At 40.6% G+C, this 17,790-nt stretch overlaps 1 protein-coding gene across 1 annotated transcript in view; it reads right to left on the bottom strand.

Annotated features, from left to right (window-relative positions):
• The window catches only part of KCNH3 (potassium voltage-gated channel subfamily H member 3), a 66,082-nt gene that overhangs the window by 16,537 nt on the left and 31,755 nt on the right, over window positions 1–17,790 (bottom strand). The window contains exons 4-8 of the mRNA XM_063444736.1: window positions 12,758–12,892; window positions 12,538–12,668; window positions 6,932–7,181; window positions 6,164–6,321; window positions 4,089–4,296 (exon numbers count right to left, since the gene is read on the bottom strand). Of these exons, the coding sequence (XP_063300806.1) occupies window positions 4,089–4,296; window positions 6,164–6,321; window positions 6,932–7,181; window positions 12,538–12,668; window positions 12,758–12,892 (882 nt within the window). The remainder of the gene's footprint in view (window positions 1–4,088; window positions 4,297–6,163; window positions 6,322–6,931; window positions 7,182–12,537; window positions 12,669–12,757; window positions 12,893–17,790) is intronic.

The raw sequence follows: 17,790 nt of genomic DNA, 5'->3' as shown, positions 1-17,790 counted from the left end.
GCCTGGATTTTATATTTTTGATAAGCTTTTTTAAATTGCTTAATATTTTTGGATATGCCAGTATATTGATTTTATTTAATATGATAATCAAAATTTTTTTATCTACAGACATTAAATCATTTAAATAAATTATCCAAAACGATTAAAATCAAGACTAAAATATAAGAAATAAAAAATATAAAATAAAGAATAAATATATAGAATATACCAAAATGAATGACTAGATAATGAATGGCAATAAAAGGAATAACAATAAAAATTAAGGAAAATACAGAAGTATAAATACATTTAATTATAAAATGGTCCACTGACTGGTCACCTGGAGCAGTGATCATTATTAATGAAAAGCCATTTTAGTGTTCAACCAAGTGAGTCAACCCCATCAAGACCAGTTAAAACAGAATGTTCTGCAGTGTGTTCATATGAAGCATATTCGCTTGCCTCTAGTCTCTTAGGTATAACATAATTCCTGTCTACATGACTCTTGGGACCAGTGGGACCTTCTCTTGTAATATATGGGGTTGGTCAGAGTATCAGAATCAGAGTAATGAGGTTAAGGGTGAAATGTAGAAATATGATAGGAGACTTGGAAGAGGTTGATATGAGTAAGCTGAGTGAAGTTAAGAAAGCTCCCATGCTAGTCCTAGGTTAGAGTGAAGACAATTAAGAAGGGAGTGCTTCCATGCTGGGCATCTCCCTATTGCGTTTTAATTTTGTATGTCCGAACCAGGACAGCCCCCATCCTCCCTCGGACTCCGCCTGTCAGGATCCCCTGCCTATTCACAGGATATGAATTCTAGCCAAGGATACCATCTATGGGCATTTGTATCTCTAGCAGCTGCCTCTATCTTGGCTACCTTAGCTAGCTGGTGTTGAATTGTTGGGATTTATGTGGTTTTCCATTTAAGAGGTATAAAGAGATTTGGCTGCATTTAGGAAGAACCAGATAATTAATTTTATTATTCTTAGACAATGGAAGACTAGAATGGTGTAGTACAAGGGTAGACAACCTTTGGAACTCCAGATGTTGTGGACCACATCAACCATAATGCACCCATAATGCTGGCAAAGCATCATGGGAGGTGTAGTCCAAAACATCTGCAGTGCCGAAGGTTGCCTATGCCTGGTGTAGGAGGACATTTTCCAGCTGTAACAGTGGTGTCTTTGCCAGAATTATTGCAATGGTATCTTCAACCCCCTCTCAGAATGTATGTATGTATATATTTATATATATATATATATATATATATATATATATATATGTATATATATGTATGTATATATATATATATATATATATATATATATATCTCAGGGCATGACCACCAAATAGGGAAATGGGTTCCAGGTGACTCACCACAATGCCAACACAGAGGAGAATGTATGGTAAAGATTTTGTGCAGGCTAACTGGGGTTGTATAGTTTGTCTTTTAAAATTTTGAGCATGATGTGCTGCGATGATTAAGAATCAAGATTTTGGATTACCCCCAGAGCCTCCTCCCTTCTCCTCCCAAAAGCTTCTGCGCCGATACTAGTTTGTGTGAGCAAGAGTTGGTACATAAACGATATGCCACGTTCAGTTGGTTTGCCTCTCATGCACAGATCCTCAAATGTAGTGCTATCCCTTGATAGTGTGAAATTATTTGGTATGGACTTGTAATAGTGTTTAAAATGTGCATATCTAAATTACTCCATTAAGGTTGCTGTGCGTGAAGCCATAAGATATTCCAGTTTCTGGAGTCCCATGGTCCCAAGCACTGCTCAAATCAGTATTACTGCACCAGGGCCCAGGAAAGCTAGCTCTCCCATAGGGAGAGACTTTGTTAGCTCAAGGTTGTGTGTTATGAGAGAGCTGGGTGACAGAGTTATTTGAGACTGTCTCCTGATCAAGAACCAGACCTTCATTGTAGAGGAGATTGGACTGAGTGAGCAGTATCTGTCTGGTAATGGAATTAGAGTGTAACCATGCCAGTGCATTTAGTGGGCGGCGAGGGCTCAAGTTGTTCTCCAATACCAACCAAGGCTTTGTGAGCTCTCACTAATCTTGAGCAGACCTGTGTCTGTATGTCCTAGTTCTGTCTGGGATTAGGGCTCTCTGACTGCAAAGAGGTGATCTGTGTATTATTTCTCGTTCATTACGGAAAACAGTTGCAGAGATGGTATTCTAAACATGCCCACTGACATAAATATTGGTGAGATAGTGCAATATTAGCAAGTCCTTTCATAACTAGATTGCTGATGTCCCTTTATTCCAGGTCCAGTCCTTTAATGGCTAATCCAATTGATAGCAGACCGAATAAAAGTAATAAAAACAGAATATTGAACAAAACTCCGTAAAAAATAAAATAAAATACTGAAACTTTGTCTTAGTCATGAAGAATAATAAAAAAAAAAAAGTTGTTTACTCTTTTTAAAAACATCCATAACTTCATTGAATGCACATATCATAAGACTTGCGGTTTGCATAAATACAGCTTCATAACACATAGCCAGCCAGTCAATAACTATATGGATGTTAATGGAAACGGCAGGTCATGTGACCAGCAATTCCAATAAAATGCCACTTTCAACACTCAAGTTATTTATGTTCCAAACAAACCTGCATTACAAAGTATAAAATGGACTTTTATAGCAGCTCCCAGTTCAATTTAATGTCTGCTGATCTTATGTTTTAAGCATCACTCCTGTTTCCAGTTTTCACCAAAGTGCTATTTTATTGGTTTTACTCCATCGAACTGATGGAGCATGGCTTAAAGATGGCTTATTGTCAAAGGATCTGGAATGTTGATGCTAATCTGCCTGATGACAGAAAAATATAAACCCTTCTTATGTCTGTTTTGGGATTTAAGGACAATCCGGTATTTTAATTACATTTTGCATTTAATAAATATATATACCTAATCTGTGCACTATGGTTTTCTTTTGTAAATCGATTTTTATTAAGTTTTTGCATCGGGAGCAGGGCATACAGATATAAGCATGCAAGTGTAGATAAAGCAGATTGAATGGATGCTCAGGTCCTCGTGGTAAAAAAATGTAGAGAAAATTTGTGAGAAAATGAGTGTGTCTGTCAGTGAGTGAGTGTGTCTGTCAGTGAGTGAGTGTGTCTGTGTAGGTTACCACTTCCTCCTCTGATAACATGGGAAATGTGTTTTTACTGACCCCTTTTCCACGCCAGGCTGTTCCCATCGTGGCTGGCCCCGACCCCATGGCTGAGATCATCAATCTTGAGACTATATTGCACATGCACAACAAAACATTGCACCAATCAGCATCTCCTCATAGAGATACATTGAATCAATGCATCTCTACAGGGAACATCCAGCTCCTCCATGCAGAGTGTGGAGACACTGAAAGTAGGTGCAGCACTGGACTAAGAATCACCTCTAGTGGCAGTCTGAGTGACTGTCACTAGGCACACCAAAAAAGCCTACAGGGACATGGTATACACACCAAAAACAATACATTAAGCTGTTGTTGTTCTGGTGACTGGAGTTTCCCTTTATAAATTGTATTTATTCATTGAAAATTAAACTTTGCTAGTTTAAAAAAAAAAAAAAAAACGTACAGAGGAGAACAAAATGGAGGCACCCAGGCGTTAAAATCCAGCACAAGGAAGAAAAGATAAATTAAATAAAGGCAAAGAGGAGACATGACTGAGCTACTTTAAATTTGAAACTCACGGCAATGCTCATTTTAGTGAATAACCATAATAATGTGTCAATAATTGATGCAATCGTGCTACAGCAGCAGGCCACACAGTGTTACATTTACAAACTGCTTAACACTTAATTTACATTATCGGACAACCACAGCCCTAACAGTCTACCCAGCTATACAGAAGTTGAAATTTATACTTCCACATTAGTATACCAAATTTGGATATTGTTCATTGGTTGTATTATGTACTATACTGCAAAGTACCAATCATTTCCTTTGATGTAGTATTTTCCCTTCAACAGACAGTGTTTTCTTTCTCAATATGGATAATAGGGAATGGGATGTTCTACAGGTGCAGAGTGGAATAAACGTTTAGTTAACAATAAATAATGCAGCCATATCTGAAAGCCATGTATAGATGTTCTTACCAATTTCTGGTACTTCTGACTGGCTGCTCTCAATCTCTTGTTGACCAATAAAATACCAAATACAGGCAACCCAGTGCGCCAGGAGAGCAAATACAACCATGAGGAGGCTCAGAACCACCGCACTATACTGAGAATAGCGATCCAGTCTTGGCAAGAGGCGCAGCAGACGCAGCAAGCGCACGGCCTTCAGGAGATGAGCTCCAAAATACTTTGAATAAAAGGAGAGGTGAATTATAATTTTATAGGCAGTAAAGAGAAAACCATGAAGGTGGAATAAAAACAAACATACTGAAAAGGAAAACAGAAAGACATGAATTGCACACTAATGGATGATACAAGATGTGAAGATGTGGATAATGTAGCTAATATTATTGGAGGAGTAAGTGGCAGGGTATTAAAGTGAACAATTTATAAGAAGAGTTCAAATGGAAGCCAGATGCTTTATCATTGTCTGTAGCATAAATAGGATCTACCATACCAATAAGGGATATTGAGTTTAATACATATATATATATGTATATATATATATATAGATATATATATTAGAAAGGTATACAAGCCTGTATTCCAAACACTAAAGTTCCTCTGTCCCTAGTTGTAGTAAAGTCTGCCATAAAAATTAATAAAATAAATGATTTACTTGTCTTTTTGCAGCTGCTCACCCCTCCGCCTCCCACGACATCATGGAGAAGGCATGACCTCCTCTGCAATGGTCCAATTCACTGCTTCTAATAGAGGAGCATTGGGGACCTAGTGTGCATTAAAGCTCCCCCATAGGAAAGCATTATATCCAGTGCTTTCCTCTGGGCTTCTGCACCACATGAAAGAGTTTTAAACTGTCAGTACAGAAAAATCACCTCTACTTGCGGTCAGTATGATAGCTACTAGAGGTGGATTAAACACTGCAATGTACATATTGCAGTTTATAAAAAAATGCAATGTTTTACCAAGCAGGGTTAAAAAGACAGGGCAACTGCACCAAGGCCATTTCAATGAGATGACTATAGTGTCCCTTTAAAGGGACACTCCAGGCACCCAGACCATTTCTGCCCATTGGAGTGGTCTGGGTGCCAACTCCCACTACCCCTAACTCTGCAAGTGTAATTATTGCAGTTTTTTATAAACTGCAATAATTACCTTGCAGGGTTAACTCCACCTCTAGTGGCTGTCTACTAGACAGCCACTAGAGGTCACTTCCTCCTTCATAGCACAGAAAACCTGTGCTAGAGCGTCGCTGGACGTCCTCACGCTGTGTGAGGACCTCCAGCGTCGCTCATTTCCCCATAGGAAAGCATTGAAATTATTTTTCAATGCTTTCCTATGGGGAGCGCTAATGCTCATTAGGTCTCCTCGGCCGGTGGGCGGGATCAGTCTCACCCACCGGCCGACGCAATGCAGAGGAGGATGGGAGGGAGAGGGACCCTCCAGTGCCAGGAAAACAGATTGTTTTCCTGGCACTGGAGATTCCCTTAAAGCATGGTTTCTTGTCCACAGGTCATTCAGTTGTTCTATCCTAGACCTTTTTACCTAGGAATACTCTTAAATGTGTGAGAAACTCATATGTGTTAGTAAAAATTATGGAATTGACCCATTTTATATTTATTTGCAGTAAGCTCTACATTTTACAGAAAATCTGTCATGAGTGGAGATAGAAGAGACCATACTAAAAAATATTAACATATTAGAAACCAATGGTGCAATCTGGCTGACTTGGTTATGTTTCAAACCACGCAGATAGAATTTAAATCATGATCAGTGACCAGAAAATGCACCAGGAATAACAAGCTGACAAAAGTGCTCTCTTTCATACAATTCTGTTTCGTTTAAGCATTTTTCTTTAAAAGTCACTCACATTGTTCTTACTGAGCCAGTCTAAGATAGTTTTGTGAAATGCCAAAACCATAAATTTTATTGAAACCATGTTTTGTGAGGATTTAAAGAGTAAAACATAAATGTAAAGAGGAGAAAAGTAGATTGTGGAGAATGAGGTCCATAATGATTGATTGACCATTCAGACAACATAAATGGAAGGAATTGCAGATAATGCGCAACAGTGTGAAGAAGATTAAACCCACCACATTGACTTTGAAGCTGTAGAGCAGATCCACAGGAAGTGCAGCCAATAAATCCAAGAGGAACCAAGTCCTGATATAGTGAATGAAGATGAGGCGCGATGAAAATACTACCTGCCCAGACTGACTTACGAATGTTGTACGGAAATTTAGAACTATATCTGTTGACAGAGACATTAATGTAAATGGGAGACATTATGGACAATGACAATTTGCACAGAAACAGCCACACACTATCACATTTTTGTGCATGGTTTAAAGTTAAGTTTAATCACTCAAGACAGCCAGAAGGACCAGCTTCGCCACACAGTTACCACAAATTTCATTATGTTTAAAGAACAAACAAACAGAATTCTGCCTCATTTAGAATATTTTAGGAAATCAGGACCCACTTTGATGCTCAGAAACATACTGAAGTTTCCAAAATCTCTCACTGTATTGCAGCCAGAAAATTGGTCCAGGCCCAGACACATCAGCTTTTCATATACTGACAAAAGAGAAGTCGTCTCATAAATTAACTGTCATGAAAACGGATTAGGCCAACATGTTGGCCGCATGTGTGTGGCACTTATAAAAAAAAATATTAAATCTGAGTGACCTGGAATTAACTACCTGTGTTCTTAATGATCAGTTTAATGAACCTTTATTTCAGACACCTCTTAGTGAAGGGGTTAAACGTGAAACAGTTGGTATTCTAAAAACATTGGTAACAAAGCTTGAGCAGTACAGTATTTCTTTAGGTTTTATTAAAAGCCCTTGCTCATTACTTACCTAGTATGAAGAGGACTTCTACAGTGAGATCGCATGGACTGGGTGGGCTACGAGGACTCGCAATGCCTTCCTCTTTACCGCTGCTGAAGCATACACTGTATGGAACAGTCACTGCCACGTAGAAAGTCGCTAGCAAGATCAAACAGTCCCAGCAAGACTTAAAGGTGCCATAGTGAAGGAGAATAAAAGGAGACTTGCGCATAGAAACCACCTTGTATTCAGGAACTCTAGGCTTCTCACCAAAGACCCCCTGTGGATATAGTGGAATGGAAAGATAACGATTAGTCAGGCTGTAGAATGGTGGATGTTATGAAACACCTTTACTGCAGTCTACCCACGTGTAAACCAATTACCGGTAACACATAACGTGGGAGAGAGTATAGCACAGCAGAGCAATTGTTTGAAAAAATGTATTTTCCCTCCTGGTAAATGATATAGATCATGATAAGTCTTAAAGGGACACTATAGTCACCAGAACAACTACAGCTTATTGATATTGTTCTGGTGAGTAGAATCATTACCTTCAGGATTTTTGCTGTAAACACTGTCTTTTCAGAGAAACGGCAGTGTTTATATTACAGCCTAGTGATAACTTCACTGGCCACTCCTCAGATAGCTGTTAGAGATCCTTCCTGGGTCATGGCTGCCTAAAATGCATCCAAACACTCAGTATCTCCTCCCTCTGCATGCAGACACTGAACTTCCTCATAGAGATTCATTGATTCAATTAATCTCTATGAGGAGATGCTGAATGGCCAGGGCTGTGTTTGAATCATGCTGGCTCTGCCCCTGATCTGCCTCTTTGTCAGTCTCAGCCAATCCTATGTGGAAGCACTGTGATTGGATCAGTCTACCACATCTGCTGATGTCAGCAGGCAATGGGCAGGTCTAAATGAAACAGGCACAAAGCATGCAGCTGCAGACTTGAATACAAGTAAGATTTACTATATTTAGGGAGGCATGAGGGGACCAGGGTGGCTAGATGGTACATGTTTGTGCTCCTGACCCTATAGTGCTCCTTAAAAAAAGATTAGGGAATGGAATCTACTGTTTTATTCCATGATGCCCATGTGTCAAATTAAAGAATGCTCTAATACAGCGGTTCCCAAAGTGTGGGTCGCGACCCACTGGTGGGTCGCAGGGCGATCCCCAGTGGGTCGCGCTGACCCACACATCCAGGGCCGCCGGGCAGTCAGGCATGCAGACTGACACCAGGAGGGAGCCCGGCAGCTTGCCCTGTATGCCGCCGGGCTCCCTCCAGTCAGTCTGCCAGCAGCTCCGGTCTGCAGCTCCGCCGGGTGCAGAGCTGAAGACCGTGTGATAGAAGTCTCGCTAGCTCCCAGAGCATTACCATGGCAACACTCAGGGAGCTCGCGAGACTTTTATTACACTGTCTGCAGCTCAGCACCCGGCGGAGCTGCAGACCGGAGAGGTAACCCACCGGACCACCAGGGAGACACTGGACCACCAGGGATGTTTAAAGAAGGTAGGGCACAGAACCCAAACAATGCCCCCCCCACCCCAATGTAACCCCTTCTCTGTCTACCCCCCACCCACTGTAACCCCTTCTCTGCCCCCTCCTCCCCCTGTAACCCCTTCTCTGTCTGCCCCCCTCCCCCGTAACCCCTTCTCTGCCTGCCCCCCTCCCCCCACTGTAACCCCTTCGCTGCCTGCCCTCTCCCCCAATGTAACCCCTTCTCTGTCTGCCCCCCTGTAACCCCTTCTCTGCCTGCCCCCCTCCCCCCCAATGTAACCCCTTCTCTGTCTGCCCCCCTCCCCCCAATGTAACCCCTTCTCTTTCTGCCCCCCTCCCCCCCAATGTAACCCCTTCTCTGTCTGCCCCCCTGTAACCCCTTCTCTGCCTGCCCTCCTCCCCCCCACTGTAACCCCTTCTCTGTCTGACCCCCTCCCCCCAATGTAACCCCTTCTCTTTCTGCCCTCCTCCCCCCTGTAACCCCTTCTCTGCCTGCCCCCTCCCCCCAATGTAACCCCTTCTCTTTCTGCCCCCTCCCCCTGTAACCCCTTCTCTGCCTGCCCTCCTCCCCCCCCACTGTAACCCCTTCTCTGTCTGACCCCCTCCCCCCAATGTAACCCCTTCTCTGCCTGCCCTCCTCCCCCCCACTGTAACCCCTTCTCTGCCTGCCCTCCTCCCCCCCCTGTAACCCCTTCTCTGCCTGCCCCCCTCCCCCCACTGTAACCCCTTCTCTGCCTGCCCTCCCCCCCTGTAACCCCTTCTCTGCCTGCCCTCCCCCCACTGTAACCCCTTCTCTGCCTGCCCTCCCCCCACTGTAACCCCTTCTCTGCCTGCCCTCCCCCTCTAACCCCTTCTCTGCCTACCCCCCACTCTAACCCCTTCTCTGCCTACCCCCCACTCTAACCCCTTCTCTGCCTACCCTCCCCACTGTAACCCCTTCTCTGCCTACCCCTCCACTGTAACCCCTTCTCTGCCTACCCTACCCACTGTAACCCCTTCTCTGCCTACCCCCACTGTAACCCCTTCTCTCCCTGCCCCCTCCCCCACTGTAACCCATTCTCTGCCTACCCCCACTGTAACCCCTTCTCTCCCTGCCCCCTCCCCCCACTGTAACCCCTTCTCTGCCTACCCCCCCACTGTAACCCCTTCTCTCCCTGCCCCTCTCCCCACACTGTAACCTTTTCTCCCCCTGCCCCCCCCACTGTCGCCTTTTCTCCCCCTGCCCCCCCACACTGTAACCCTTTCTCCCCCTGCCCACCCACTGTAACCCTTTCTCACACTGCCCCCACACTGTTACCAGTACACACACTCCCTCCCACACTGTCACCCTCACCTCCTGTCTCTGCGTGTCCTTTTGTGTCAGTGTGTGTGTGTATTTGTGTGTCTGTGTGTATCTGTGTACATGAGTGTCTGTGTATCTGTGTGTGGGAAACTAAGTGTCATTGTGTGTATCGCTGTGTCAATGTGTGTATTTGTGTGTCTGTGTGTGTATACACTGCACACATACTCCATACAAAAACCATGCTTACATTGAAACACACATTGTGTATATGTATATTTTATAAACACAATATACACACACTGCATCCACTACACACACACACACACTGCAATCAAACGCAAACATTACATACAAATACACCCCTGCATTAAAACACTAAAATTATCTACAAACACCCCTTCATTCAAACACCAACACTACACACAAAAAGCACACCTGCATTTAAAGTCCTACACTACATATACAAACACCCCTGCATTCAGATGCAAACATTACAAATAAGTACACCACTACATTCCAATAGCAACAGTACATACAAATACACTCATACATGCACACATATACTTAATACAAAAACATGCTTACATTCAAACACTGCTCACAAATATAACCCTGCAATGATGTGCAAATGGTAGATCTCCATCTGGCATATTATTGTTGAAGTTCTCCGACAGATGGAGATCTACCTTTTGGCCACACTTTCACTAGATGGGGGCCCAGAAAACATACTTGCACCACGGTCCTCTCTACATTAGTTCCACCACTAGGATAATCAACGTGAGGTGCCTGGATGAAAGAGCAGGACAACAAAATTTCTGATTCTGAGTTTGTGAGTAAGCAGTTGTATGTCTCTAAAACTGATTGCCATGATGTGTAAAGTTTCTGCCTCTAAAACTGCCATGATATATCAAAATTATGCCTCTAAAACTGCCATGTTATGCCAATTTTATGCATCTAAAGCTGATTGCCATGGTGTGCCAATTTTATGCATCTGACTGTTTGCAATGGTGTGCCAATTGAATGCTTCTGAAACTGATTGCCATGATGTGCCACATTTATGCATCTAAAAGTGATTGCCATGATATGCCAGGTTTATGCATCTAAAGCTGATTGCCATGGTGTGCCAAGTTTATGTATTTAAAGCTGTCATGATGTTCCAATTGTATGCCTCTAAAACTGATTGCCATGATGTACCAGTTTTATGCATCTAAAACTGATTGCAATGGTATGCCAATTGTATGCATCTAAAGCGGATTGCCATGGTGTGCCAATTGTATGCATCTAAAGCGGATTTCCACGGTGTGCCAATTGTATGCTTCTGAAGCTGATTGCCATGATGTGCCAAGTTTATGTATCTAAAAGTGATTGCCATGATATGCCAAGTTTATGCATCTAAAGCTGATTGCCATGGTGTGCCAAGTTTATGTATTTGAAGCTGTCATGATGTTCCAATTGTATGCCTCTATAACTGATTGCCATGATGTACCACTTTTATGCAACTAAAAGTGATTGCAATGGTATGCCAATTGTATGCTTCTGAAGCTGATTGCCATGATGTGCCAAGTTTATGCATCTAAAAGTGATTGCCATGATATGCCAATGTTATGCATCTAAAGCTGATTGCCATGGTGTGCCAATTGAATGCTTCTGAAGCTGATTGCCATGGTGTGCCAAGTTTATGTATTTAAAGCTGTCATGATGTTCCAATTGTATGCCTCTAAAACTGATTGCAATGATGTACCAATTTTATGCATCTAAAACTGATTGCAATGGTATGCCAATTGTATGCATCTTAAGCGGATTGCCATGGTGTGCCAATTGTATGCATCTAAAGCGGATTTCCACGGTGTGCCAATTGTATGCTTCTGAAGCTGATTGCCATGATGTACCAAGTTTATGCATCTAAAAGTGATTGCCATGATATGCCAATTTTATGCATCTAAAGCGGATTGCATTGGTGTGTCAATTGTATGCATCTAAAGCGGATTGCTATAGTTTGCCAATTGTATGCCTCTAAAGCGGTTTGCCATGGTGTGCCAATTGTATGCCTCTGAAGCGGATTGCCATGGTGTTCACTTTTTAAAATATGCATTAAAAGCAAGTGGGTCTCGAAAAATTACCATTTTGAAAAGTGGGTCTCGGCCCATAAAAGTTTGGGAAGCCCTGCTCTAATAAATAAAATTGGAGTTTTTACCAGAACTCTCGGCTAACCTGCAAGACAGATGAGATCCATGAGCCTGGTCATACAAGAGCAACACATATATAATAAAATGATAAGCCTTCAATCACTTAGTAGCCTAACCTATCTATTATGAATAATTCTGCTGCTGTATGAGTTACACACGATTTAGATTACTGCAGGCTCAGGAATCCTGAAATGTGAGTGCCTAAACGGAACATCTAATCTGAATGCTTCAGCAAGGCATACAAACTATCTGATACACTTAACAAAAAGAAGGACCTCGAGTTAGTTATATTATATTGTCAGAAAGTGCTAACATTTAATTGCACATTGATCCTGCTACAAGTGTAGCATTCTCCTGTAATCCAGTTAAATGCCAGCCATGAAGTATGTTGCATGTCTCAGGAATGCTCATTACACTGAAGAAGTGTAATTCACTGTGTGAGAATGATTGTCTAAACAGTTTCTGAATCAAAGGTCTGTCTTTATATTTATGACATTAAAACAATGATCTTTCAATGCACTATTAGTAAGCCATTAGCCATTAAATGCTCTGGGCATTGGTAACAAGATTTGACTAATGCAATCATTCTGCCTCTGAATAAGTTAAATCAAATATGAGCCATGCTGTTAATATACCAGCTGTGATAAGAATACCTATGGATTACCTTTCCAATTTTGGCATTGGCTCTGTTTTGCCTCTGCAGGTGCCCAGACAGATGGTAAAGCACTGCTCTACTCCGTCTACGATTAGCGTTAAAACCTTTTCCTGTTGCTCGTCCATGATGCTCTCTGTTTCCTGCCAAGTAAAGTTATGATCAACAGGTTACCCACAAAAAAAAAAATAAAAAAAAATAAAACACTCGATGAAATAGTTTGAGGTCATACCTGAGTCTTTCCAGCTCTCTGTCCCAGCACGGGTCTTGGTATCTGTAATGTCTTTATGGGAGACAAGAAAGAGAACCACCTCTCCTTTCTCGTTCTTGATTGGCACAACATCCAGCAAGCACAAGAAAGTCGAACCTGTAAAACACATCTTATACTAAGCTCCACATTCCAGTACTGACATGACAATTATGACCGGAACTAAATTATTAGTTACACAAAATTAATGAGAATTCAGGCATATCTAAAATAAACTCAACTAAACTGTTCAACTAGTGATGTTGGTCAATGCCACTTACTTGGCAAGTATTAACAAATTTAGCTATTCAGTAAAGTTATGAATGCATTTTAGTTCAAAGGGCTGGGCCTAAATCATTACTTCATATCTACAACAATCAAGTCTGGCGACTCTCCAAAATAATGGATTATTAAAATGATGAGTAATGCAAGCCTTGGACCATGAAGTCTTCTTAGCCAAACAACTTACCGGTTCATTTAAAAAACCCTCAGTTGCTACTTACTGACATGTTTTTCTAGATAAAATTCATAATATTGCTATTTACTTGTGGTTTACAGGTATATAAAACCACATTTTTAACATTACGAGTACAGATCAGTAGCGATCAAATAAGCACAAAAAATTATTTCAAAGAACTTAATTTACAAAATGGAGTGCTTTTATGACACTCAGCATTTTATAAAAAGGAAGTTATTTTTTTGCGACACATTTCCTTTAAAAACGTCTTTGACTTCGCTTGCTTTCTGACAGTGTCTTTCCTTTAGCTGAATACTATCCCCAAGTTCATTATCACTAATATCTATGCACCCATGTCAGTTGAGACACAAATGTGGTAGAGAACAGATGGCAAAGGAACATTTAGCATTCTATCTCCGCGCTCCTCTGGTTTCTCTCGTTGTCTGTATCTGTTCCTCTCTTTGTGTCTCCCACCTGCTATCTCTCGCACAGCCTTAGGCGTTACACTGTTTGTCTTGCACTTATTTCCATTGTGTTCAAGTACCAGCTGGTCCCTGCGAAAGATAGGGATGCTGCTTCCTGTGCCACTTCTGTGTATCTTTGACAAGGGGGTGTGCTACTTTGGGAGCCATAGGATAACTAGCCTCCTATCAGCAAGACCCCTCCTGTGTGTGATTTAACATCAGCTAATATATAAAGCTATGAGATATTATATTATTCATTTTTAATTCAGCAGCACGTGCACTTTTATATACAATTTAGTATTCAAAGAGATAGAAAATAGACAGGGCTAATTAATATCTAGGAATGGCCAGACAGAACAACTCAGGAGTTAGCAAGTGAATTTGGGAATGGACTATGGATAAAATGTCCATGCAACGACAGACAATTTCATAATATATCAAAAGCCTGTAAAGAAACTGGGGTCAAAATGAGGATGTTGATAGAGTTGATTTATTTATCCTAAAATACATCCAGAACGTGTCGGATGGTTTCCAAATCCAGTCATTACCTCCGCAGGTTAAGACAAAATTCTTGCCGTGTAACAGGTGTTAGGAAAACCCTATGTAAACTTGCAGGACTCGAATTCTAGAACAGTTCAGTTCACTTTTGCATGCATTTCTCTGCTGGGTGCATGCTCTGCTTATACATTGTGGATGCTGGCACAGGGCAAATGGTTTGAAGTTTTGAATACAAGAATATAAAAAAAATAAAAAATAAAATAAAATAAAACCAACAACAGATAACTAGAAGGTGGTATGTGTCAAATATGGTCCTATATCATAGATCATGCATCATGGTGTACATCGTTTGGTATGTGCCGCTATCGGTGGTCACTATGGCAGGAGAATGTATCTATGCGTCTCATGGAATTCATCAGGCTTCTCAACCAGTAAAGGGTAACTTTTAGCATTCTATATATTTGTGGACCAGGTTTCCCTTAATGCTTCACAACTCCGGAAAATTAAGTCTTCAACAGACAAGAATGCCAAAAGTTATCAATCATTGGTTTATAACCCCCAATTTCTTCTATGCACAAGATAATACATAAGTGAAAACAATATATTACAAAACACAACACTGTCCTCTAGTATTCTTCTAACTATTGGAAAATATATGAAAGAACGTTTCATGGTGTTTGTAGGGCATTATAAGATCTGCATGGACCATGACAAGAATAAAGTGAATGCAAACTGGTGTTATTTGATAAGACCTATTGTATTGTATAGATAGAAGCTAGTATAATATTAAAGACAAAGCATAATATTAAAAACAAACAGGAAGGACCCATACGTAATTTAGGGTATGACTGCAGTTGGCATATAAAATAAACATATATATATATATATATATATATATATATATATAATTTATTTTTTTAAAGAAAAAAAAAAAAAGTAGACAACACTACAAACAATCTTCATCCCAAAAAAGCAAATGCTAAACAAGACATTTTAAAGGAATACTTTGTCAGAATCATATTCTCTGTTAATATAACCATAGGCAGTGGTGTTACTGGAGCACACAGTTTGATTTAGGCGTTCTTTCACTGTTAGTTGGGGGTCCCCAGTAATAATGTAAGAGAAAAAATACCTCTAAATTAATCATTTGTGCCAATGACAGTTTATTTTTTTTTATTTTTTTTATACATTAAATACAAATAGACATGTATTGGTTCATCCATGGAACCGTTTACAAACAAACAAACAGCAGTTGTTGTGGAATACGTCTCATACATCTTTACTGAGGTTTAACATTTTTAGCCAATAGTTATTAGGCCCTATATCACAATACAGTATTACCATAATATTCCCGGCTAAGCTAAGTCTGTCAGACAGTTACGTTTGTTCAGCAATAGATCTTCAGAAATTATTATCCTTTATTGCGCTGATAGACTCTAGAATGCCTCAGCCTTGTAGCATTCTTATTGGGTCTTTGTATCCCCTCCTGCTCTTGCACTTGCACTTACACTCTCACTGTTACTCTTACATCTATAACATTCATACCATGCATTCATGTGGGATTTGGGTTTCCTCATATGTCTCATACATATAGAAAAAGGTAGTTTATACGCTCAAGTTCACTCTTTACGGGCACATCATCCCACCTCCTTTATCCTTCTCTCAAATTTTCCTCTCTTTCCCTTTTTTAATTAACTATGGCTCTTTTAATATCCGTGATAAGACTCAGATAGAGATCCTTAGTTTTATTTTTAAAATGCAAATTTGGTGAGATCCCACCCATTTCCATCTCAATTTGTGAAATTATTTGTTTTTTCAATTGTTGCATGTTTGGTACTAATGTTTGTTTCCACGCTCTAGCAATCAATAATTTAGTCGCCGAAAGGCAATGAATTACCATAATCTCTACTTTTTTGTCTAATTTCGTTCCATACAAATGTAATAATGCTATTTCAGGTTTATTACTCAGGCAAGTATCTCCCACCTTGCATATTAGTTTGAATGAGAGGTCCCACATGGATCTTATTCTGGGACAGTTCCACCAGATATGCATCATAGAGACATCCATGTGGAAGCATCTCCAGCAATTGGGGGGATTACTCTGGGAAATTTTATTGAGTCTACTTGGGACCATATACCATCTATAGCTTACTTTGATGAAATTTTCTAATATATTTAAACAGTGTATGATTTTTTTTACTCTTGAGTAAGCGTGACACCATTGTTTATATTGGATCTCTATACCCAAATCTCTTTCCCATTTTTTAAAAGCTGTAGGAATATCTGGTCCATCTATATCTTTTAGTAATTCCATTGTTGGAGAGTATTTATTTTTAGCAGATTCGATTGAGAGGACCTTTTCAATCAGAGTACCCGTAACGCCTTCGGTAATTAATACATATTCTTTCAAAAAGCTTTTAACTCGAAAATAATTAAATAATTCTCTAGGAGGTAGAGATAGCATGTCAGATATTTCCACATACTCTTTTATATACTTATCTACATATAGGTCTTTAATTTGAATATTTTTATTTTTATGCCAATTTATCAAGTTCATATCTGGCATTATGAGTTCTAATGTTTTGAGGGATACAGTGTCTGGTATCTTGTTGTTAAACCCCAGCTTTCTTTTTAGTCTATACCATTCGCTCAGTGTCTGAGAGAGAATCGTGGATCTCAGATTTGGAAAGTTTTTATTTTTTCCGATATTATTCCATAGCAGTATTTCTAGATTGTCTATCCCCTCCCTATGTGCTTCTAGTTTGTACCAAGCCTGACGAATCGATGATGGAATTGATTTCATACTCCTCTTGTCCCTCAACCTGAACAGAGCGAGGAGAGGATGCAGTGGAGGAAAACTTGTTACATATTAGGGGTTTTAACAAGGAAACATGAAAGGAGTTAGGAATGCGTAAGGCAGATGGAAGAGCCAGACGATACGCAACTGGGTTAATTCGAGTCAGGACCCTGTAAGGTCCAATGTAACGAGGAGCGAATTTCATAGAAGGAACCTTCAAGCTAATGTTTTTGGTACTCAACCATACCCTGTCCCCTGGAACAAAGACTGGAGCCGCCCTTCTATGTTTATCAGCGTGTTTCTTGAACAACATGGAATTATGCAGAAGAATTTGTCGAGTCTGATCCCACAACTTCCTCAGATTGGCAACATGAACATCAACCGACGGTACTCCCTGGGAAGGAGAAACCGAGGGAAGAATGGAGGGATGAAAGCCATAATTCATGAAAAAGGGGCTAGAACGAGTAGAATCACAAACGAGATTGTTGTGTGCGAACTCTGCCCAAGGAATCAGACCAACCCAATCGTCCTGGTGTTCGGAAACGAAACAACGCAAATATTGTTCGATCTTTTGATTAGGCAGAAGAGAAATTCAATTTGATACCCATTTGAGAGCAGAATGACTTCCAAAAACGGGAAACAAATTGGGAACCTCTATCAGAAACAATTTCGGAAGGTATCCCATGTAAACGAAATATCTCTTTAGCGAATATCTCAGCCAATTCAGGGGAAGATGGAAGTTTAGGTAAGGGCACGAAATGAGCCATCTTAGTAAACCTGTCAACCACCGTGAGAATCACAG

Source organism: Pelobates fuscus, chromosome 1, assembly GCF_036172605.1.
Source record: "Pelobates fuscus isolate aPelFus1 chromosome 1, aPelFus1.pri, whole genome shotgun sequence".
Lineage (NCBI taxonomy): Eukaryota > Metazoa > Chordata > Amphibia > Anura > Pelobatidae > Pelobates > Pelobates fuscus.
Note: the sequence above shows the minus strand (reverse complement) of the source record. Positions and strands in the feature narration are given on the sequence as shown.